The sequence below is a fragment of the Oncorhynchus tshawytscha genome, linkage group LG31 (assembly GCF_018296145.1).
Source record: "Oncorhynchus tshawytscha isolate Ot180627B linkage group LG31, Otsh_v2.0, whole genome shotgun sequence".
In the NCBI taxonomy this organism is placed as follows: Eukaryota; Metazoa; Chordata; class Actinopteri; order Salmoniformes; family Salmonidae; genus Oncorhynchus; species Oncorhynchus tshawytscha.
In genome coordinates this window covers 24,620,837-24,640,622 of record NC_056459.1, presented here as the reverse complement: position 1 = coordinate 24,640,622, position 19,786 = coordinate 24,620,837, and the positions used below count along the sequence as shown (strand labels likewise).

General features: G+C 47.9%; 1 protein-coding gene across 2 annotated transcripts in view; it reads right to left on the bottom strand.

Moving 5' to 3' along the window:
• The window catches only part of LOC112229456 (potassium voltage-gated channel subfamily KQT member 4), a 102,636-nt gene that overhangs the window by 19,798 nt on the left and 63,052 nt on the right, over nucleotides 1–19,786 (bottom strand). For both annotated transcript variants that reach the window (XM_024395294.2, XM_024395295.2), the window contains exons 2-4: nucleotides 7,035–7,125; nucleotides 3,976–4,102; nucleotides 1,921–2,096 (exon numbers count right to left, since the gene is read on the bottom strand). In XM_024395294.2, coding sequence (XP_024251062.2) covers nucleotides 1,921–2,096; nucleotides 3,976–4,102; nucleotides 7,035–7,125 — 394 coding nt within the window. The remainder of the gene's footprint in view (nucleotides 1–1,920; nucleotides 2,097–3,975; nucleotides 4,103–7,034; nucleotides 7,126–19,786) is intronic.

Below are 19,786 nucleotides of genomic sequence, written 5' to 3'. Positions count from 1 at the left end.
CAAACACCTGACAACGCAATCACCTCAAACACCTGACAACACAATCACCTCCACCATAATCGCCACCATCACCTGACAACACAATCACCACCGTCACCTGACAACAGTATAACACAACACAATCACCTCCACCACCTGACAACACAACAATCACCTTCACCACCTGACAACACTACAATCACCTCCACCACCTAACAACACTACAATCATCACCACCATCATCTGACACCACTACAACCATGACCACCATCATCTGACAACACTACAATCATCACCACCATCATCTGACAACACTATAAATCACCACGTGACAACACAATCATGACCATCACCTGACAACACAATCACCACCATCACCTGACAGCACTATAATCACCACCATCACCTGACAGCACTATAATCAGCACCATCACCTGACAACACAATCCCCACCATCACCTGACAACACAATCCCCACCAATCACCTGACAACGCAATCCCCACCACAATCACCTGACAACGCAATCCCCACGACCTATAGCTGACAACGCAATCACCTCCACCACCTGACAACACAATCACCTCCACCACAATCATCGCCACCATCACCTGACAACACTGTAATCATCGCCACCGTCACCTGAGAACACTGTAATCATCGCCACCATCACCTGACAACACTGTAATCATCGCCACCATCACCTGACAACACAATCACCACCGTCACCTGACAACAGTATAACACAACACAATCACCTCCACCACCTGACAACACAACAATCACCTTCACCACCTGACAACACTACAATCACCTCCACCACCTAACAACACTACAATCATCACCACCATCATCTGACACCACTACAACCATGACCACCATCATCTGACAACACTACAATCATCACCACCATCATCTGACAACACAATCCCCACCATCACCTGACAACACAATCCCCACCAATCACCTGACAACGCAATCCCCACCACAATCACCTGACAACGCAATCCCCACGACCTATAGCTGACAACGCAATCACCTCCACCACCTGACAACACAATCACCTCCACCACAATCATCGCCACCATCACCTGACAACACTGTAATCATCGCCACCATCACCTGACAACACTGTAATCATCGCCACCATCACCTGACAACACTGTAATCATCGCCACCATCACCTGACAACACAATCCCCACCATAATCACCTGACAACGCAATCCCCACGACCTGTAGCTGACAACGCAATCACCTCCACCACCTGACAACACAATTACCTCCACCACAATCATCGCCACCATCACCTGACAACACTGTAATCATCGCCACCATCACCTGACAACACTATAATCATCACCACCATAAACCACCACCTGACAACACAATCACCACCACCTGACAACACTATAAACCACCACCACCTGACAACACTATAAACCACCACCACCACCTGTCAACACAATAAACCACCACCACCTGTCAACACAATAAACCACCACCACCTGTCAACACAATAAACCACCACCACCTGTCAACACTATAATCACCATCACCTGACAACACAATAATCACCATCACCTGACAACACAATAATCACCATCACCTGTCAACACAATAAACCACCACCACCTGTCAACACTATAATCACCATCACCTGACAACACAATAATCACCATCACCTGACAACACAATAATCACCATCACCTGACATCCCTGAGTGTGTGTGCAGTGTATTTGGCTGTAACTTTTCAGAGTGGTCATCCTAACTACCAGTCTAAGGTGGATATCGTTTCTGAGGTCCGCGACCCTAACCTTTCAGTATGTGTACAGTATCTGTGGGTGTGTTGTGGTTGGCATGACACCCACTGTCATTTTGCTTTGACCACATATCACTAATACTAGTCCTTTCATCATCCACTGTCTGTGTGTGTGTGTCCACCTTGCTGTGGGCATAGACCACAGAGCCCAGTAGTTTCCAGGTGCCTCCTCGTCTGTCCATGCGTACCATCCGGAGGATCTGGAGGAACCGCATGCTGCGCAGGGCAGAGGTAGCAAATATGTTCCCCTGGGTACCCGCTGCGATCACCGCCAACGACGCCACAAACACTATGAAGTCTATGGAGAAAGAGGGGGAAGAAAGAGAGGAGGTGAAAGGAGAGAAGAGGAGGTGAATGGAGAAAGAGGAGAGAAAGGGGGTAAGAGAAAGAGAGATGCACAATGCACATCCAGTACACACACTCAGTCCCAGTAAACTCAGACACATATCAATAGATCAATAACTATCCATTAGCTACTGCTCTATGGAAACCATGTATGTATGTATGTAAATGCTACTCCGCACATGTATAAGTACAGTCGTGGCCAAAAGTTGAGAACTACACAAGTTAATTTTCACTAAGTCTGCTTCCTCAGTTTGTATGATGACAATTTGCATATACTCCAGAATGTTATGAAGAGTGATCAGATGAATTGCAATTAATTGCAAAGTCCCTCTTTGCCATGCAAATTAACTGAATCACAAAAAACAAAATGTCCACTGAAATTTCAGCCCTGCCACAAAAGGACCAGCTGACATGTCATTAATTCTCTCTTTAACACAGGTGTGAGTGTTGACGAGGACAAGGCTGGAGATCACTCTGTCATGCTGATTGAGTTCGAATAACAGACTGGAAGCTTCAAAAAGGAGGGTGGTGCTTGGAATCATTGTTCTTCTTCTGTCAACCATGCTTACCTGCAAGGAAGCACGTGCCATCGTCATTGCTTTGCACAAAAAGGGCTTCACAGGCAAGGATATTGCTGCCAGTAAGATTGCACCTAAATCAACCATTTATCGGATCATCAAGAATTTCAAGGAGAGTGGTTCAATTGTTGTGAAGGCTTCAGGGCGCCCAAGAAAGTCCAGCAAGCGCCAGGACTGTCTCCTAAAGTTGATTCAGCTGCGGGATCGGGGCACCCCCAGTATAGTGCTTGCTCAGGAATGGCAGCAGGCAGGTGTGAGTGCATCTGCACGCACAGTGAGGCGAAGACTTTTGGAGGATGCCCTGGTGTCAAGAAAGGCAGCAAAGAAGCCACTTCTCTCTAGGAAAAACATCAGGAACAGACTGATATTCTGCAAAAGGTACAGGGATTGGACTGCTAAGGACTGGGGTAAAATCATTTTCTCTGATGAATCCCATTTCCGATTGTTTGGGACATCCAGAAAAAAGCTTGTCCGGAGAAGACAAGGTGAGCGCTACCATCAGTCGTGTGTCATGCCAACAGTAAAGCATCCTGAGACCATTCATGTGTGGGGTTGCTTCTCAGCCAAGGGAGTGGGCTCACTCACAATTTTGCCTAAGAACACAGCCATGAATAAAGAATGGTACCAACACAACCTCCAAAAGCAACTTCTCCCAACCATCCAGGAACAGTTTGTTGACGAACAATGCCTTTTCCAGCATGATGGAGCACCTTGCCATAAGGCAAAAGTGATAACTAAGTGGCTCGGGGTACAACACAACGATATTTTGGGTCCATGGCCCGGAAACTCCCCAGACCTTAATCCCATTGAGAACTTGTGGTTAATCCTCAAGGTGGGTGGACAAACAAAAACCCACAAATTCTGACAATCTCCAAGCATTGATTATGCAAGAATGGGCTGCCATCAGTCAGGATGTGGCCCAAAAGTTAATTGACAGCATGCCAGGGCGGATTGCAGAGGTCTTGAAAAAGAAGGGTCAACACCGCAAATATTGACTCTTTGCATCAATTTCATGTAATTGTCAATAAAAGCTTTTGACACTTATGAAATGCTTGTAATTATACTTCAGTATTCCATAGTAACATCTGACAAAAATATCTGAACACACCGAAGCTGCAAACTGTGAAAATTAATATTTGTGTCATTCTCAAAACTTTTGGCCACAACTGTATACTTACACATGATCTTGTAGTTGAATAGACACACACACACAGACAGGGAGAGAGAGACAGAGACAGCCTATGACAGTCTTGCCTATGACACAGAAGGGTTTCCTGGCGAAGCGTAGTCTCCCCTGCCATCCTCTGTAGCGACAGCAGCAGCCAGATGCCCAAACCCTCACAGCGTATTCCAGACCAAACACCACGATCATCACAAACTCCTGTAGGGGGAGACAGACAGCGAGAGAGAAAACACCATGATCATTACAACCTCATCTAGGGGGAGACAGAGAAAACACTGCAATCATTACAACCTCATCTAGGGGAAGACAGAGGGAGAGGGTCAGTCATGGGTCATAATGAGGAAACCAACTGAACAGCACAGATCAGCATAGGGTCACAGCAAGGTCAGTTAAAGAAGCTCACCAGCTGTTTACAAAATGATAATCTGTGACAAAGGACAAAGAGTTAGAGGAGAAGGACAAAGAGTTAGAGGAGAAGGACAAAGAGTTAGAGGAGAAGGACAAAGAGTTAGAGGAGAAGGACAAAGAGTTAGAGGAGAAGGACAAAGAGTTAGAGGAGAAGGACAAAGAGTTAGAGGAGAAGGACAAAGGAAAGAGAGTGGGAGTGGAAACAGACAAAATCATTCTCCTTAGTCACTGTCAGTGTTGCCAAATATAGTGCTATATATAGTATGAGTCAAAAGTTTGGACACACCTACTCATTCAAGGGTTTTTCTTTATTTTTAAAACTATAAAATAACAATCATGTAGTAACCAAAAAAGTGTTAAACAAATCCAAATATACAGTTGAAGTCGGAAGTTTACATACACCTTAGTCAAATACATTTTAACTCAGTTTCACAATTCCTGAGTACAAATTCCCTGTTTTAGGTCAGTTAGGATCACCACTTTATTTTAAGAATGTGAAATGTCAGAATAATAGAAGAGATAATTATTTCAGCTTTCATCACATTCCCAGTGGGTCTGAAGTTTACATACACTCAATTAGTATTTGGTAGCATTGCCTTTAAATTGTTTTACTTGGGTCAAACATTTCGGGTAGCATTCCACAAGCTTCCCACAATAAGTTGGGTGAATTTTGGCCCATTCCTCTGACAGAGCTGGTGTAAGTCAGATTTGTAGGCCTCCTTGCTCGCACACACTTTTAAAGTTCTGCCCACACATTTTCTATAGGTTTGAGGTCAGGGCTTTGTGATGGCCACTTCAATACCTTGACTTTGTTGACCTTAAGACATTTTCCACAACTTTGGAAGTATGCTTGCGGTCATTGTCCATCTGAAAGACCCATTTGCGACCAAGCTTTAACTTAACTGGTGTCTTGAGACGTTGCTTCAATATATCCACATAATTTTCCTATCTCATGATGCCATCTATTTTGTGAAGTGCACCAGTCCCTCCTGCAGCAAAGCACCCCCACAACATGATGCTGCTACCCCGTGCTCCACGGTTGGGATGGTGTTCTTTTGCTTGCAAGTCTCCTCTGTTTTCCTCCAAGCATACTTCCAAAGTTGTGCCAAAATGGCTTAATAAGTACAACAAAGTCAAGGTATTTGACTAAAATTTGTGGGCAGAACTGAAAAAGTGTGTGCGAGCATGGAGGCCTACAAACTTGACTCAGTTACACAAGCTCTGTCAGGAGGAATGGGGCAGTTAAGTTAAACAATTTAAAGGCAATGCTACCAAATACTGAGTGTATGTAAACTTCTGACCCACTGGGAATGTGATGAAAGAAATAAAAGCTGAAATAAATCATTCTCTCAACTATTATTCTGACATTTCACATTCTTAAAATAAAGTGGTGATCATAACTGACCTAAGACAGGGAATTTTTACTTGGATTAAATGTTAGGAAGCATGAAAAACTGAGTTTAAATGTATTTGGCTAAGGTGTATGTAAACTTCCGACTTCAACTCATTTGCATTAGCGGGTAAATTGGCTCAATCTTCCATAACAGTACTGTTCACGTAAGCAAAGCTCAATAATGGCTAAAAGACTGATTCAAAGAGTGAATGGTCATAATGTAGAATCATAAAATACAAGTTTGACCATTAATTAACAGTTAGAGAGGAGGGCAAACAGGAGAGAGAAACAGAGCAAGAAAGATTGGGAGAAAGAGAGAAAGGGAGGGGGTGGAGGGAGAGAGAGAGTAAAAGGAGAGTCAGAGAGTAAAAGAAAAAGTGAGAGGAAGGGAGGGAAATTAAACAGGTGATAAAGGCAGAGAGTAAAAGCAGAAAGCCATCCTCCTAAAGATGAAAGAGGAAGTAGTGATTATGGCTGTTTGGATTACTGGTTCATGTCTGGGATTTCCTGTATACTCAACAATACCTGAGTCCTCCCGCCTGCTTACACCACCGTTTCTTACACTGCCATTCTTCCGCGGAACACACACACACTCAACAGCAGGTGTGACGGGAAGCAGAATCAGACACACTGTAGCTCTTCCCCAGTATGATGTTGTAATCACACTCAGACAAATGCAGTACACATGTGGTCCAGAAAATGGCAGACCTGGGTTCGAATACTATTCGGAATCATTTCAAATACTTTAGCTAAGCTTAATTGAGCTTGCCTGGCACAATGGAACCAATAGAACAGTCCCAAAATGACAAACCCCACCCATATGGCACTCCAGGCAGGCTAGAGTAAACATTCAAAGTATTTGAAAGATTTCAAATACTATTTGAACCGAGGTGTGAAAAATGATGTTACAGTATATGGTTTATATAGCTGCCCCTAAACCACCCTACCACTTAGGAGCAATGCCTGGGCTAGTCAGATAAAGGGAGAGGAAGATTCAGTGGGATAACCAGTGTTTACACTAACAGTATATCAACTTAGCTACTGTAGGTTCCAGTCTGCCTCCGCTTTCTCCAACCTGTTGTTGTCTTGCCAAACAAGGCAATGATATAGTGATGTTGAAAGCAAAACCAGACAGGAACTCAGGCTAACACATTACTGATTTAGAATCGTGTTAAGGTGGGTTGGCACTTGGCAGGGGCAAATTGTACTTTTAGTGTAAAAAAAATAAACTGATCCCAAATCAGCCCTCCTACTCTGAGAGGCTTGGTACATCTGGCCCGTGGAGCTGGGTGTATGGTGGAGGGGAGGAGATGGGGGCTGACGGCTTACCAGGATGAAGAGGCCTTCGTTGGCTACCTTTTGATGGTCTGGTATGGTGGAGAACACAGATAGAACCAGACAGCTGAACACCAGCAGGAAACTGTAACACACACACAGACAGGTCAACATACACTCTAAACATAGCCAAATGCTTAGACAGACACAAAAATAGACATTAGGCAGACAAGTGTGTGTATATGGTGAGAGAGGGAGAAACAGACCATGGCTATAAGATAGAATCGGTTTTCTTTTTCATTGTACTCTAGTATAGATTATTAACTTGAGTGTGCAGAACAATGGACACTGGTCACTTCTGTGGGACAATGTCACACATTCATCCAGCCTTGCATTGTGTCCACAGTAGATGTATCTGATAATTACAATTGTGGTGTTGTACTCTGCACAGCATGTCTGGCATGTTGAGTGGACACAGATTCTCTCAACACCATTATCCCAGAAACCCTAAACCCACTCCAATTTGCATACCACCCCAACAGATCCACCGATGATACAATCGCTATTGCACTCCACACTGGCCTTTCCCACCTGGACAAAAGGAACACCTATGTGAGAATGCTATTCATTGACAACAGCTCAGCGTTCAACACCCTAGTGCCCTCAAAGCTCATCAATAAGCTAAGGACCCTGGGACTAAACACCTCCCTCTGCAACTGGATCCTTGACTTCCTGACAGGTCGCCCCCAGCTGGTAAGGGTAGGTAACAACACATCCGCCACTCTGATCCTCAACACAGGGGCCCCTCAGGGGTGTGTGCTCAGTCCCCTCCTGTACTCCCTGTTCACTCATGACTGCATGGTCAGGTATGACACCAACACCATCATTACGTTTACCGATGACAACAGTGGTAGGACTGATCACTGACAATGTTGAGACAGCCTATAGGGAGGAGGTCAGAGATCTGGCCGTGTGGTGCCAGGACAACAACCTCTCCCTCAACGTGATCAAGACAAAGGAGATGATTGTGGATTACAGGAAAAAGAGGACAGAGCACGCCCCTATTCTCATCGACGGGGCTGCAGTGGAGCAGGTTGAGAGCTTCAAGTTCCTTGGTGTCCACATCACCAACAATCGAACAGGGTCCAAGCACACCAAGACAATCGTGAAGAGGGCTCGACAAAACCTATTCCCCCTCAGGAGACTGAAAATATTTGGCATCGGTCCTCAGATCCTCAAAAGGTTCTACAGCTGCACCATCGAGAGCATGGCTGGTTGCATCACTGCCAGGTATGGCATCTGCTAGGCCTCCAACCACAAGTCACTATAGAGGGTAGTGCGATCGGCCCAGTACATCACCCTGGCCAAACTTCCTGCCATCCAGGACCTCGACACCAGGCGGGGTTAGAGGAAGACCCTAAAAATTGTCAAAGACTCCAGCCACCCTAGTCATAGACTGTTCTCTCTGATACCTCTCATGGCAAGAGGTACTGGAGCGCCAAGTCTAGGTCCAAGAGGCTTCTAAACAGCTCCTACCCCCAAGTCATAAGACTCCTGAACACCTAATCAAATAGCTACCCAGACAATTACACCGCTGCTACTCTCTGTTGTTATCTATGCTTTGTCACTTTAATAACTCTACCTACATGTACATATTACCTCAACTAACCAGTGCCCCAGCACATTGACTCTGTACCAGTACCCCCCTGTATATAGTCCCATTGTTATTTTACTGCTGCTCTTGAATTACTTGTTACTTTTATTTCTTATCGTTTTTTTTTTTAACTGCATTGTTAGTTAGGGGCTCATAATAAGCATTTCACTGTAAGGTCTACACCTGTTGTATTCGGTGCATGTGACTAATACATTTTGATTACAATACCAGTACTTTTGGAACGCACAAGGTTCTTTGACAGTTGGAGCAGTGCCGTTAACCCGACTCCATTCCAGGTGATCCCAGTGGAGTTTTTTTTCCCTCTCTCATGTGAATATTCTGGGAGCACAGTAGGATTAGCCAGGTGGCAGCTGCTGGGGTAGAGGCTAGGCCTCACAGTATGCTGCTGGGGTAGAGGCTAGGTCTCACAGTATGCTGCTGGGGTAGAGGCTAGGTCTCACAGTATGCTGCTGGGGTAGAGGCTAGGTCTCACAGTATGCTGCTGGGGTAGAGGCTAGGTCTCACAGTATGCTGCTGGGGTAGAGGCTAGGTCTCACAGTATGCTGCTGGGGTAGAGGCTAGGTCTCACAGTATGCTGCTGGGGTAGAGGCTAGGTCTCACAGTATGCTGCTGGGGTAGAGCCTAGGTCTCACAGTATGCTGCTGGGGTAGAGCCTAGGTCTCACAGTATGCTGCTGGGGTAGAGGCTAGGCCTCACAGTATGCTGCTGGGGTAGAGGCCTGGGTCTCACAGTATGCTGCTGGGGTAGAGGCTAGGTCTCACAGTATGCTGCTGGGAGGCCAGGCCTCACAGTATGCTGCTGGGAGGCCAGGCCTCACAGTATGCTGCTGGGGTAGAGGCTAGGCCTCACAGTATGCTGCTGGGGTAGAGGCTAGGTCACAGTATGCTGCTGGGGTAGAGGCTAGGTCACAGTATGCTGCTGGGGTAGAGGCTAGGTCTCACAGTATGCCGCTGGGGTAGAGGCCAGGTCTCACAGTATGCTGCTGGGGTAGAGGCTAGGTCACACAGTATGCCACTGGGGTAGAGGCCAGGTCTCACAGTATGCTGCTGGGGTAGAGGCCAGGTCTCTCAATATGAGAACACTTCTCACAACCCCAAACAGTCTCCTGCTCACAATCACACACATTCTCCATCACACATACACACTCCCCCCTCCCTCTTTCTTTCACGCACATTCTCTCTAATCTCTGGAGAGGGCTAACGAAGGCCATGACCAGTAAAACCCTCTATTACGACAACGACAATCTAACCTAAGATAAACAACTGTATGAATGGAGCAATCACACTGTGGATATGGATGGGTCATCACTGAAGGAATGACAATCACACTGTGGATATGGATGGGTCATCACTGAAGGAATGACAATCACACTGTGGATATGGATGGGTCATCACTGAAGGAATGACAATCGTAGGCCTCTTTTAAATTGCATATTCAACAATTTACAATAAAATTGAAGCTGAAATTTGGATTTTATTTTTGGAATAAGGCCTGTTTTTCTTTTGAAGCCGGAAGGAGGCTAGTAAGTTACATTTATGCCTTTACTAGACTATGGGGGATATTTTATATATGAATGCTTCTGCTCAGTGTTTGGCACTTTGAGATGTATTTTAAACTGCAAAACCCTTACGCACCACTGCACTAGGGGTTGGCTGGCCTTCTCTAGTCACTCGTAGGCTCAGTCACTGGTAGACTTTTATTTACAAAGCCATTTTGGGTTTACTACCTTTTTATTTGTGCATTTCTATTGTTCAGAAATGTGGTGGGTACTCTCTTCGTTCACTGGACTTTATCCTGCTAACTGTTCCAAATGTCCAAACTGAATTTGGTAAAAGGGCTTTTATGTACTCTGCGCCATCGTCTTGGAACGCCTTACAAAATACTTTTAAACTGGAAGAACTTGATGAATGATCACTGATGAATGATCTTGAGGCTGATTCCCTGACCTGTCAATGTTTTTAATTTGCTGTTTTATACTCTTGTGAATTCTATGATTTTTATTAGATTACTTGTAGTTTTTCATGTTGTTTGTCTGTCATTTTTGTAATGACTTAGTGCTGCCTATCTTGGCCAGGGCACTCTTGAAAAAGAGATTTTAAATCTCAATGAGCCCTTCCTGGTTAAATAAAGGTTAAATAAATAAGTAAATCACACAGTGGATATGGATGGGTCATCACTGAAGGAATGACAATCACACTGGTCAGTGTTTAACAGAGTGTGTGGCAAAGCCATAATTGTGATAATATTTGGTCTGTTGGACAACAAGGGTGATGGTAACACTATAATGAATGACAAAGTGACTTTATAATGTTGTTCAGCTCTGGTGAGTAACATGTCCACTGTATTCACATGTGGCAAATAACCCTGAAACTTGACCAAACAAAACATTTAAAAATGTAACAATAAAGAGCAAGAGTAATAACACACAGAGTGGACAGAGAACTCCCTGTTCTTATCCACTATCTCCATCTCTCTAATGATAGAATCCCAGAGGATCTGACAACAACCCAATGTCGGAGTCAGACACACTGTAGTAGCTACAACAGGACTGGAACCCACCCATTGGGACAACAGGAAGAAAGGAACACAAGACACATATGTCGTAGAGATCTGACAGATCCTCCGGACAGTTCAGACAGCAGTTGGGAGGAATATGTCAACCAGGGAGAGAATACACCAGAAGCCGTATGTATCATGCATCCCAGGAGTGCTGATCTAGGATCTGCAACTTCCCCCATCCTTGTAATCTTACTCATTGTGATCTAAAAGGCTAAACTGATCTTAGGTTAAATTGTTTTAATAGAGGATTGTCCACGTCAACCCCCGGGTTATATTATTTTAATAGAGGATTGTCCACGTCCACCCCCGGGTTATATTGTTTTAATAGAGGATTGTCCACGTCAACCCCCGGGTTATATTGTTTTAATAGAGGATTGTCCACGTCCACCACTGGGTTAATTTGCTTTAGATGATTGTCCACGTACACCACTGGGTTCATTTGCTTTAGATGATTGTCCACGTCCACCCCTGGGTTAATTTGTTTTATTAGAGGATTGTCCACGTCAACCACTGGGTTCATTTGCTTTAGATGATTGTCCACGTCCACCCCTGGGTTAATTTGTTTTATTAGAGGATTGTCCACGTCAACCCCCGGGTTATATTGTTTTAATAGAGGATTGTCCACGTCAACCCCCGGGTTAATTTGTTTTAGAGAACTGTCCACGTCAACCCTCGGGTTAATTTGTTTTAGAGAACTGTCCACGTCCACCTCCGGGTTAAACATTTTCAATAGAGGACTGTCCACGTCCACCCCCAGGTCATATTGTTTGAGGATTGTCCACGTCCACCCCTGGGTTAATTTGTTTTAGATGATTGTCCACGTCCACCACTGGGTTTAATTTGCTTTAGATGATTGTCCACGTCCACCCCTGGGTTAATTTGCTTTAGATTGTCCACGTCCACCCCTGGGTTAATTTGCTTTAGATGATTGTCCACGTCCACCCCCGGGTTATATTGTTTTAATAGAGGAGTGTCCACATCCACCCCTGGGTTAATTTGTTCTAGAGGACTGGCCACGTCCACCCCCAGGTCATATTGTTTGAGGATTGTCCACGTCCACCCCAAGGTAAAATTTTAATAGATGGTTGTCCACGTCCACCCCTGGGTTAATTTGCTTTAGATGGTTGTCCACGTCCACCCCTGGGTTAATTTGCTTTAGATGATTGTCCACGTCCACCCCAGGGTTAATTTGCTTTAGATGATTGTCCACGTCCACCCCTGGGTTAATTTGCTTTAGATGATTGTCCACGTCCACCCCTGGGTTAATTTGTTTTAGATGATTGTCCACGTCTGGGTCAATTGTCTACATCCACCCCCGTGTCATGTTGTTTTAATAAAGGATTGTCCATGTCCACCCCCGGGTTATATTGTTTTAATAGGATTGTCCAAGTCCACCCCTGGGGTTAATTTGTTCTACAGGACTGTCCACGTCCACCCCTGGGTTAATTTGTGTGTGTGTGTGTGTGTGCGTGTGTGCGTGCGCCTCGCCTGATCAAACACAAATGTGAATAGATGAATAGGACATAATTCAAAAGTTAACTTCTTGTGGAGATGATCCGGTGAGTGCAAAGCCTTTTACCACATGTTATTCTAGCGTGTCAAACCACAAGCCACGCCTGGCCCATGTCGCACGGCAGCCACCCGTGCTGGCATGGCCCATGTCGAGCTAGCAGCCACCCGTGCTGGCATGGCCCATGTCGAGCTAGCAGCCACCCGTGCTGGCATGGCCCATGTCGAGCTAGCAGCCAACCGTGCTGGCCTGGCCCATGTCGCACGGCAGCCACCCGTGCTGGCATGGCCCATGTCGAGCTAGCAGCCACCCGTGCCGGCATGGCCCATGTCGAGCTAGCAGCCACCCGTGCCGGCATGGCCCATGTCGAGCTAGCAGCCACCCGTGCAGCCACCCGTGCTGGCCTGGCCCATGTCGCACGGCAGCCACCCGTGCTGGCCTGGCCCATGTCGAGCTAGCAGCCACCCGTGCTGGCATGGCCCATGTCGAGCTAGCAGCCACCCGTGCTGGCCTGGCCCATGTCGAGCTAGCAGCCACCCGTGCTGGCATGGCCCATGTCGAGCTAGCAGCCACCCGTGCTGGCATGGCCCATGTCGAGCTAGCAGCCACCCGTGCTGGCATGGCCCATGTCGAGCTAGCAGCCACCCGTGCTGGCCTGGCCCATGTCGAGCTAGCAGCCACCCGTGCTGGCATGGCCCATGTCGAGCTAGCAGCCACCCGTGCTGGCCTGGCCCATGTCGCACGGCAGCCACCCGTGCTGGCATGGCCCATGTCGAGCTAGCAGCCACCCGTGCTGGCCTGGCCCATGTCGCACGGCAGCCACCCGTGCTGGCATGGCCCATGTTGAGCTAGCAGCCACCCGTGCTGGCCTGGCCCATGTCGCACGGCAGCCACCCGTGCTGGCATGGCCCATGTCGAGCTAGCAGCCACCCGTGCTGGCCTGGCCCATGTCGCACGGCAGCCACCCGTGCTGGCCTGGCCCATGTCGAGCTAGCAGCCACCCGTGCTGGCCTGGCCCATGTCGAGCTAGCAGCCACCCGTGCTGGCATGGCCCATGTCGAGCTAGCAGCCACCCGTGCTGGCCTGGCCCATGTCGAGCTAGCAGCCACCCGTGCTGGCATGGCCCATGTCGAGCTAGCAGCCACCCGTGCTGGCCTGGCCCATGTCGAGCTAGCAGCCACCCGTACTGGCCTGGCCCATGTCGAGCTAGCAGCCACCCGTGCTGGCATGGCCCATGTCGAGCTAGCAGCTACCCGTGCTGGCATGGCCCATGTCGAGCTAGCATCCACCCGTGCTGGCATGGCCCATGTCGAGCTAGCAGCCACCCGTGCTGGCCTGGCCCATGTCGAGCGGCAGCCACCCGTGCTGGCCTGGCCCATGTCGAGCTAGCAGCCACCCGTGCTGGCATGGCCCATGTCGAGCTAGCAGCCACCCGTGCTGGCATGGCCCATGTCGAGCTAGCAGCCACCCGTGCAGGCCTGGCCCATGTCGAGCTAGCAGCCACCCGTGCCGGCCTGGCCCATGTCGAGCTAGCAGCCACCCGTGCCGGCCTGGCCCATGTCGAGCTAGCAGCCACCCGTGCCGGCCTGGCCCATGTCGAGCTAGCAGCCACCCGTGCCGGCCTGGCCCATGTCGAGCTAGCAGCCACCCGTGCCGGCCTGGCCCATGTCAAGCTAGCAGCCACCCGTGCCGGCCTGGCCCATGTCGAGCTAGCAGCCACCCGTGCCGGCCTGGCCCATGTCGAGCTAGCAGCCACCCGTGCCGGCCTGGCCCATGTCGAGCTAGCAGCCACCCGTGGCCGGCCTGGCCCATGTCGGCCTGGCCCAGCAGCCACCCGTGCCGGCCTGGCCCATGTCGAGCTAGCAGCCACCCGTGCCGGCATGGCCCATGTCGAGCTAGCAGCCACCCGTGCCGGCATGGCCCATGTCGAGCTAGCAGCCACCCGTGCCGGCATGGCCCATGTCGAGCTAGCAGCCACCCGTGCCGGCATGGCCCATGTCGAGCTAGCAGCCACCCGTGCCGGCATGGCCCATGTCGAGCTAGCAGCCACCCGTGCCGGCATGGCCCATGTCGAGCTAGCAGCCACCCGTGCCGGCCTGGCCCATGTCGAGCTAGCAGCCACCCGTGCCGGCCTGGCCCATGTCGAGCTAGCAGCCACCCGTGCCGGCATGGCCCATGTCGAGCTAGCAGCCACCCGTGCCGGCATGGCCCATGTCGAGCTAGCAGCCACCCGTGCCGGTGCCTGGCCCATGTCGAGCTAGCAGCCACCCGTGCCGGCCTGGCCCATGTCGAGCTAGCAGCCACCCGTGCCGGCATGGCCCATGTCGAGCTAGCAGCCACCCGTGCTGGCATGGCCCATGTCGAGCTAGCAGCCACCCGTGCTGGCCTGGCCCATGTCGAGCTAGCAGCCACCCGTACTGGCCTGGCCCATGTCGAGCTAGCAGCCACCCGTGCTGGCATGGCCCATGTCGAGCTAGCAGCTACCCGTGCTGGCATGGCCCATGTCGAGCTAGCAGCCACCCGTGCTGGCATGGCCCATGTCGAGCTAGCAGCCACCCGTGCTGGCATGGCCCATGTCGAGCTAGCAGCCACCCGTGCTGGCCTGGCCCATGTCGAGCGGCAGCCACCCGTGCTGGCCTGGCCCATGTCGAGCTAGCAGCCACCCGTGCTGGCATGGCCCATGTCGAGCTAGCAGCCACCCGTGCTGGCATGGCCCATGTCGAGCGGCAGCCACTACTGTGCCGCTTGGGCATAAAACGCATCCAATAAACATTACTACCTCATATTACTCTCTGGCCACCGCTTCCTTCAATTGTCATGAATTAACACACAAATCTAAATGGAAAGAATAGATTTGCTTAATCTTTAGGACCTCCTAAAAAAAAGGAAGAAAAGGTATTTAAAAAGGGAGGAACTTGCTGAACTTACATTTTCCGCTGCAAAATGTTTTGCTATGATGTGCCATAATGAATACGACACCAGTCTGCAGGGGTCACATTATAATAGTTAAATTAAACAGGTCTGAGAACTGGACACCAGGGCCCGCATTCCCAAAAGTATCTTAAGACTAAGTTCATCTTTAGAACCCTCTTAAAGAGCCTTTTGAAAGACGCGCTACGCAGAAATCGCACCGTCATTTCCTGATTGCTAATATTCTAATAGTTCGCCTAATTTCAGTTTGTGACAAAACAAGCGAGTATTGTGTATAGAATCATTGTACCATCTAAACCGCAGTGAAATATATTCTCCATAACCAAAAATATTGTATTTTCTGGTGTTTGACGCTTGTGTACGAACCGAAAAGATTTTTAAATATATGTATAACTTAAGGGGAAGCATAGAAATCGCGAACAGAGAACAGATCGATTGCGTCCTAGACTTGCTTTGAATAGAACGATCGATCTAACACACATTTCTATGTGAATTTTGTCAGGTTGCCGACAAAGTTACATATTGCAGCTTTAAATTTCCAAACCCGTTCCCAAAACAGTCTTTGACGTTGCATTTGAAATCACCTCAGACCACTAGTAGAACAGCTAAGTGCGTAGTTAGACTACAGTTTGACCTCCAGCATCACTTTACTCGCAGAAAAACTCAGCTAAACATACAATGAAGATGTTCATCTGTCTCTGTGACCGCAGAAATCATCAAAGTTCAATATAAATAACATAACTTTACAATGTTATAACAATCTAGCTATTATATAATTTGTTTAAATATTGACATCACATTCATGTATGTGTAATCAAATAGACCTACCTAGTATTAAGCCATTATGCAGCGCTTCAATATTCGTATATACACAGCTCAAAAAATTAAAGGGAACACTTAAACAACACAATGTAACTCCAAGTCAATCACACTTCTGTAAAATCTAACTGTCCACTTAGGAAGCAACACTGATTGACAATAAATTTCACATGCTGTTGTGCAACTGGAATAGACAACAGGTGGAAATTATAGGCAATTAGCAAGACACCACCAATAAAGGAGTGGTTCTGCAGGTGGTGACCACAGACCACTTCTCAGTTCCTATGCTTCCTGGCTGATGTTTTGGTCACTTTTGAATGCTGGCGGTGCTTTCACTCTAGTGGTAGCATGAGACAGAGTCTACAACCCACACAAGTGTCTCAGGTAGTGCAGCTCATCCAGGATGGCACATCAATGCAAGGTGTGGCAAGAAGGTTTGCTGTGTATGTCAGTGTAGTGTCCAGAGCATGGAGGCGCTACCAGGAGACAGGCCAGTACATCAGGAGCCGTGGAGGAGGCCGTAGGAGGGCAACAACCCAGCAGCAGGACCGCTACCTCCGCCTTTGTGCAAGGAGGAGCAGGAGGAGCACTGCCAGAGCCCTGCAAAATGACTTCCAGCAGGCCACAAATGTGCATGTGTCTGCTCAAACGGTCAGAAACAGACTCCATGAGGGTGGTATGAGGGCCCGACATCCACAGGTGGGGGTTGTGCTTACAGCCCAACACCGTGCAGGACGTTTGGCATTTGCCAGAGAACACCAAGATTGGAAAATTCGCCACTGCCGCCCTGTGCTCTTCACAGATGAAAGTAGGTTCACACTGAGCACGTGACAGAGTCTGGAGACGCCGTGGAGAATGTTCTGCTGCCTGCAACATCCTCCAGCATGACCAGTTTGGCGGTGGGTCAGTCATGGTGTGGGGTGGCATTTCTTTGGGGGGGCCGCACAGCCCTCCATGTGCTCGCCAGAGGTAACCTGAGGTACCGATTAGGTACCGAGATGAGATCCTCAGACCCCTTGTGAGACCATATGCTGGTGCGGTTGGCCCTGGGTTCCTCCTAATGCAAAACAATGCTAAACCTCATGTGGCTGGAGTGTGTCAGCAGTTCCTGCAAGAGGAAGGCATTGATGCTATGGACTGGCCCGCCCGTTCCCCAGACCTGAATCCAATTGAGCACATCTGCGACATCATGTCTCGCTCCATCCACCAACGCCACGTTGCACCACAGGCTGTCCAGGAGTTGGCGGATGCTTTAGTCCAGGTCTGGGAGGAGATCCCTCAGGAGACCATCCGCCACTTCCTCAAGGGCATGCCCAGGTGTTGTAGGGAGGTCATACAGGCACGTGGAGGCCACACACACTACTGAGCCTTATTTTGACTTGTTTTAAGGACATTACATCAAAGTTGGATCAGCCTGTAGTGTGGTTTTCCACTTTAATTTTGAGTGTGACTCCAAATCCAGACCTCCATGGGTTGATAAATTTGATTTCCATTGATAATTTGTGTGTGATTTTGTTGTCAGCACATTCAACTATGTAAAGAAAAAAGTATTTAATAAGAATATTTAATTCATTCAGATCTAGGATGTGTTATTTTAGTGTTCCCTTTATTTTTTTGAGCAGTGTATTAGGCCTATATCTAAAAGCTCACGTATTTCCCTGTAGCCTAACCAATTACCGTGAGGTCAACATATATTAGGTCTATGGCAATGTCGCTTCACTTGCTACTTCATGTTTAATTACTTTAATTGTTGAATATCTATAGGCTTACTTGAAGTGCAATTCCTGCCTGCCATTAAGCTACAATGACTTGAACATTAACAAAAACCTTTGTCCTCATATCCTATTTTTAGGTCACGTTCATGTTCTATAGCGGACGAGGGAACAAGCGACTGACTTTGGCATTATTCATTCATGCTCACAGTTTACACAAACTGAAAAAAATATCAAACATTACATACAAAATAGCAGGAGAAAACACAAATAATACATAACACATGGTAAACATAATACAAATACATAATAGGATACAGAAAATGTATTCTCTCTAAGGGACCACTGTATTGTGTACAAAAAAAGAAAAGGATTGACCAGCCATTACTAATTTAGCTCTTCAGCCTAAATTCTTGAATCATTGCACCACGGGAAAGCTCCTGTAACACAGTCGAGTTTCCCCTTTGTAACGAGAGCACTGCGTGGTGTTTTGGGAAACAGGTGTGACATCTTTTAGGACATTATTTTTTAGGATGAATCCTTAAAAACACGCTTTAGCCCGAGTTACATCGCTATCAGGAAACCTGGCTCAGGTCTGAAAGACAACACCCCCTTTGTACATCAGCAATTAACTGGAAACATTGGGGCAAAAATCCACCAAAATCTGCTTAGTTGTGCGTTGCCTCAAAATCCTGGAGGTCAGAAAATTGATAACGGCAAAAGCGTAAGATATATAGCCCATGCATTGTCCATGTGCGGGAGGTCGTATTTCAACATTTCAGCTGAGGGAACAGTTTTAGCCACAACACCCCCCACCCCTCTCCAGCTCCCTTCAGAGAAATGTCAATTAAGGAGGCGCATCAGTAGAAAAAACACCAAATCAGCAGTCTCTTGTTTCTGAGGAGATCGAATGGAGTTTAATCTGCTGTATGGCTCCTCCTGAGTGGTTTTCGGTTTCCATATGAACAAACTGATATCAGACTAAATTATGTCAAAAACCCTGTCTCGCAAGGTAATGAGAGTCACAATTAAAATTGAGAGAAATGCTACTGTATTGATGACTATATGAGAAGAAACTTTGTTAAAAACGTACCAGTAAGCACTTAATGTCATTTTTGCTTAGGCCCTTATGGAATGATTGATTGATGATGATTGATTGATGCAGGGAATTGGAAATTGACAAAAGCCAAAACAGGCCAGATCAGTGAAAAAGTATTACCAGACTGGTCATGACAGGTAAAAGCATTTGGTCAGAAGCAATGCCACCTTCTGGCCTTCTCTGGGAAGATCTCAAATGCATACTCCTTACATCCGCTCTCCTCACCTCCTTATCAAAACGTGCGTGTGCGCTTCGCTGTGCGTGCGAGCGCGTCTCGCTCTGTGGGCGAGTGACTCACACAGAGAGGCACGTGCACACACACAGAGAGGCACACACACACAGAGGCGCGCGCACACACAGAGAGGCGCACACACACAGAGAGGCGCACACACAGAGAGAGGCGCACACACACACAGAGAGGCGCACACACAGAGAGGCGCGCGCACACAAAGAGAGATGCGCGCACACAAAGAGAGACGTGCGCGCACACAGAGAGGCGCA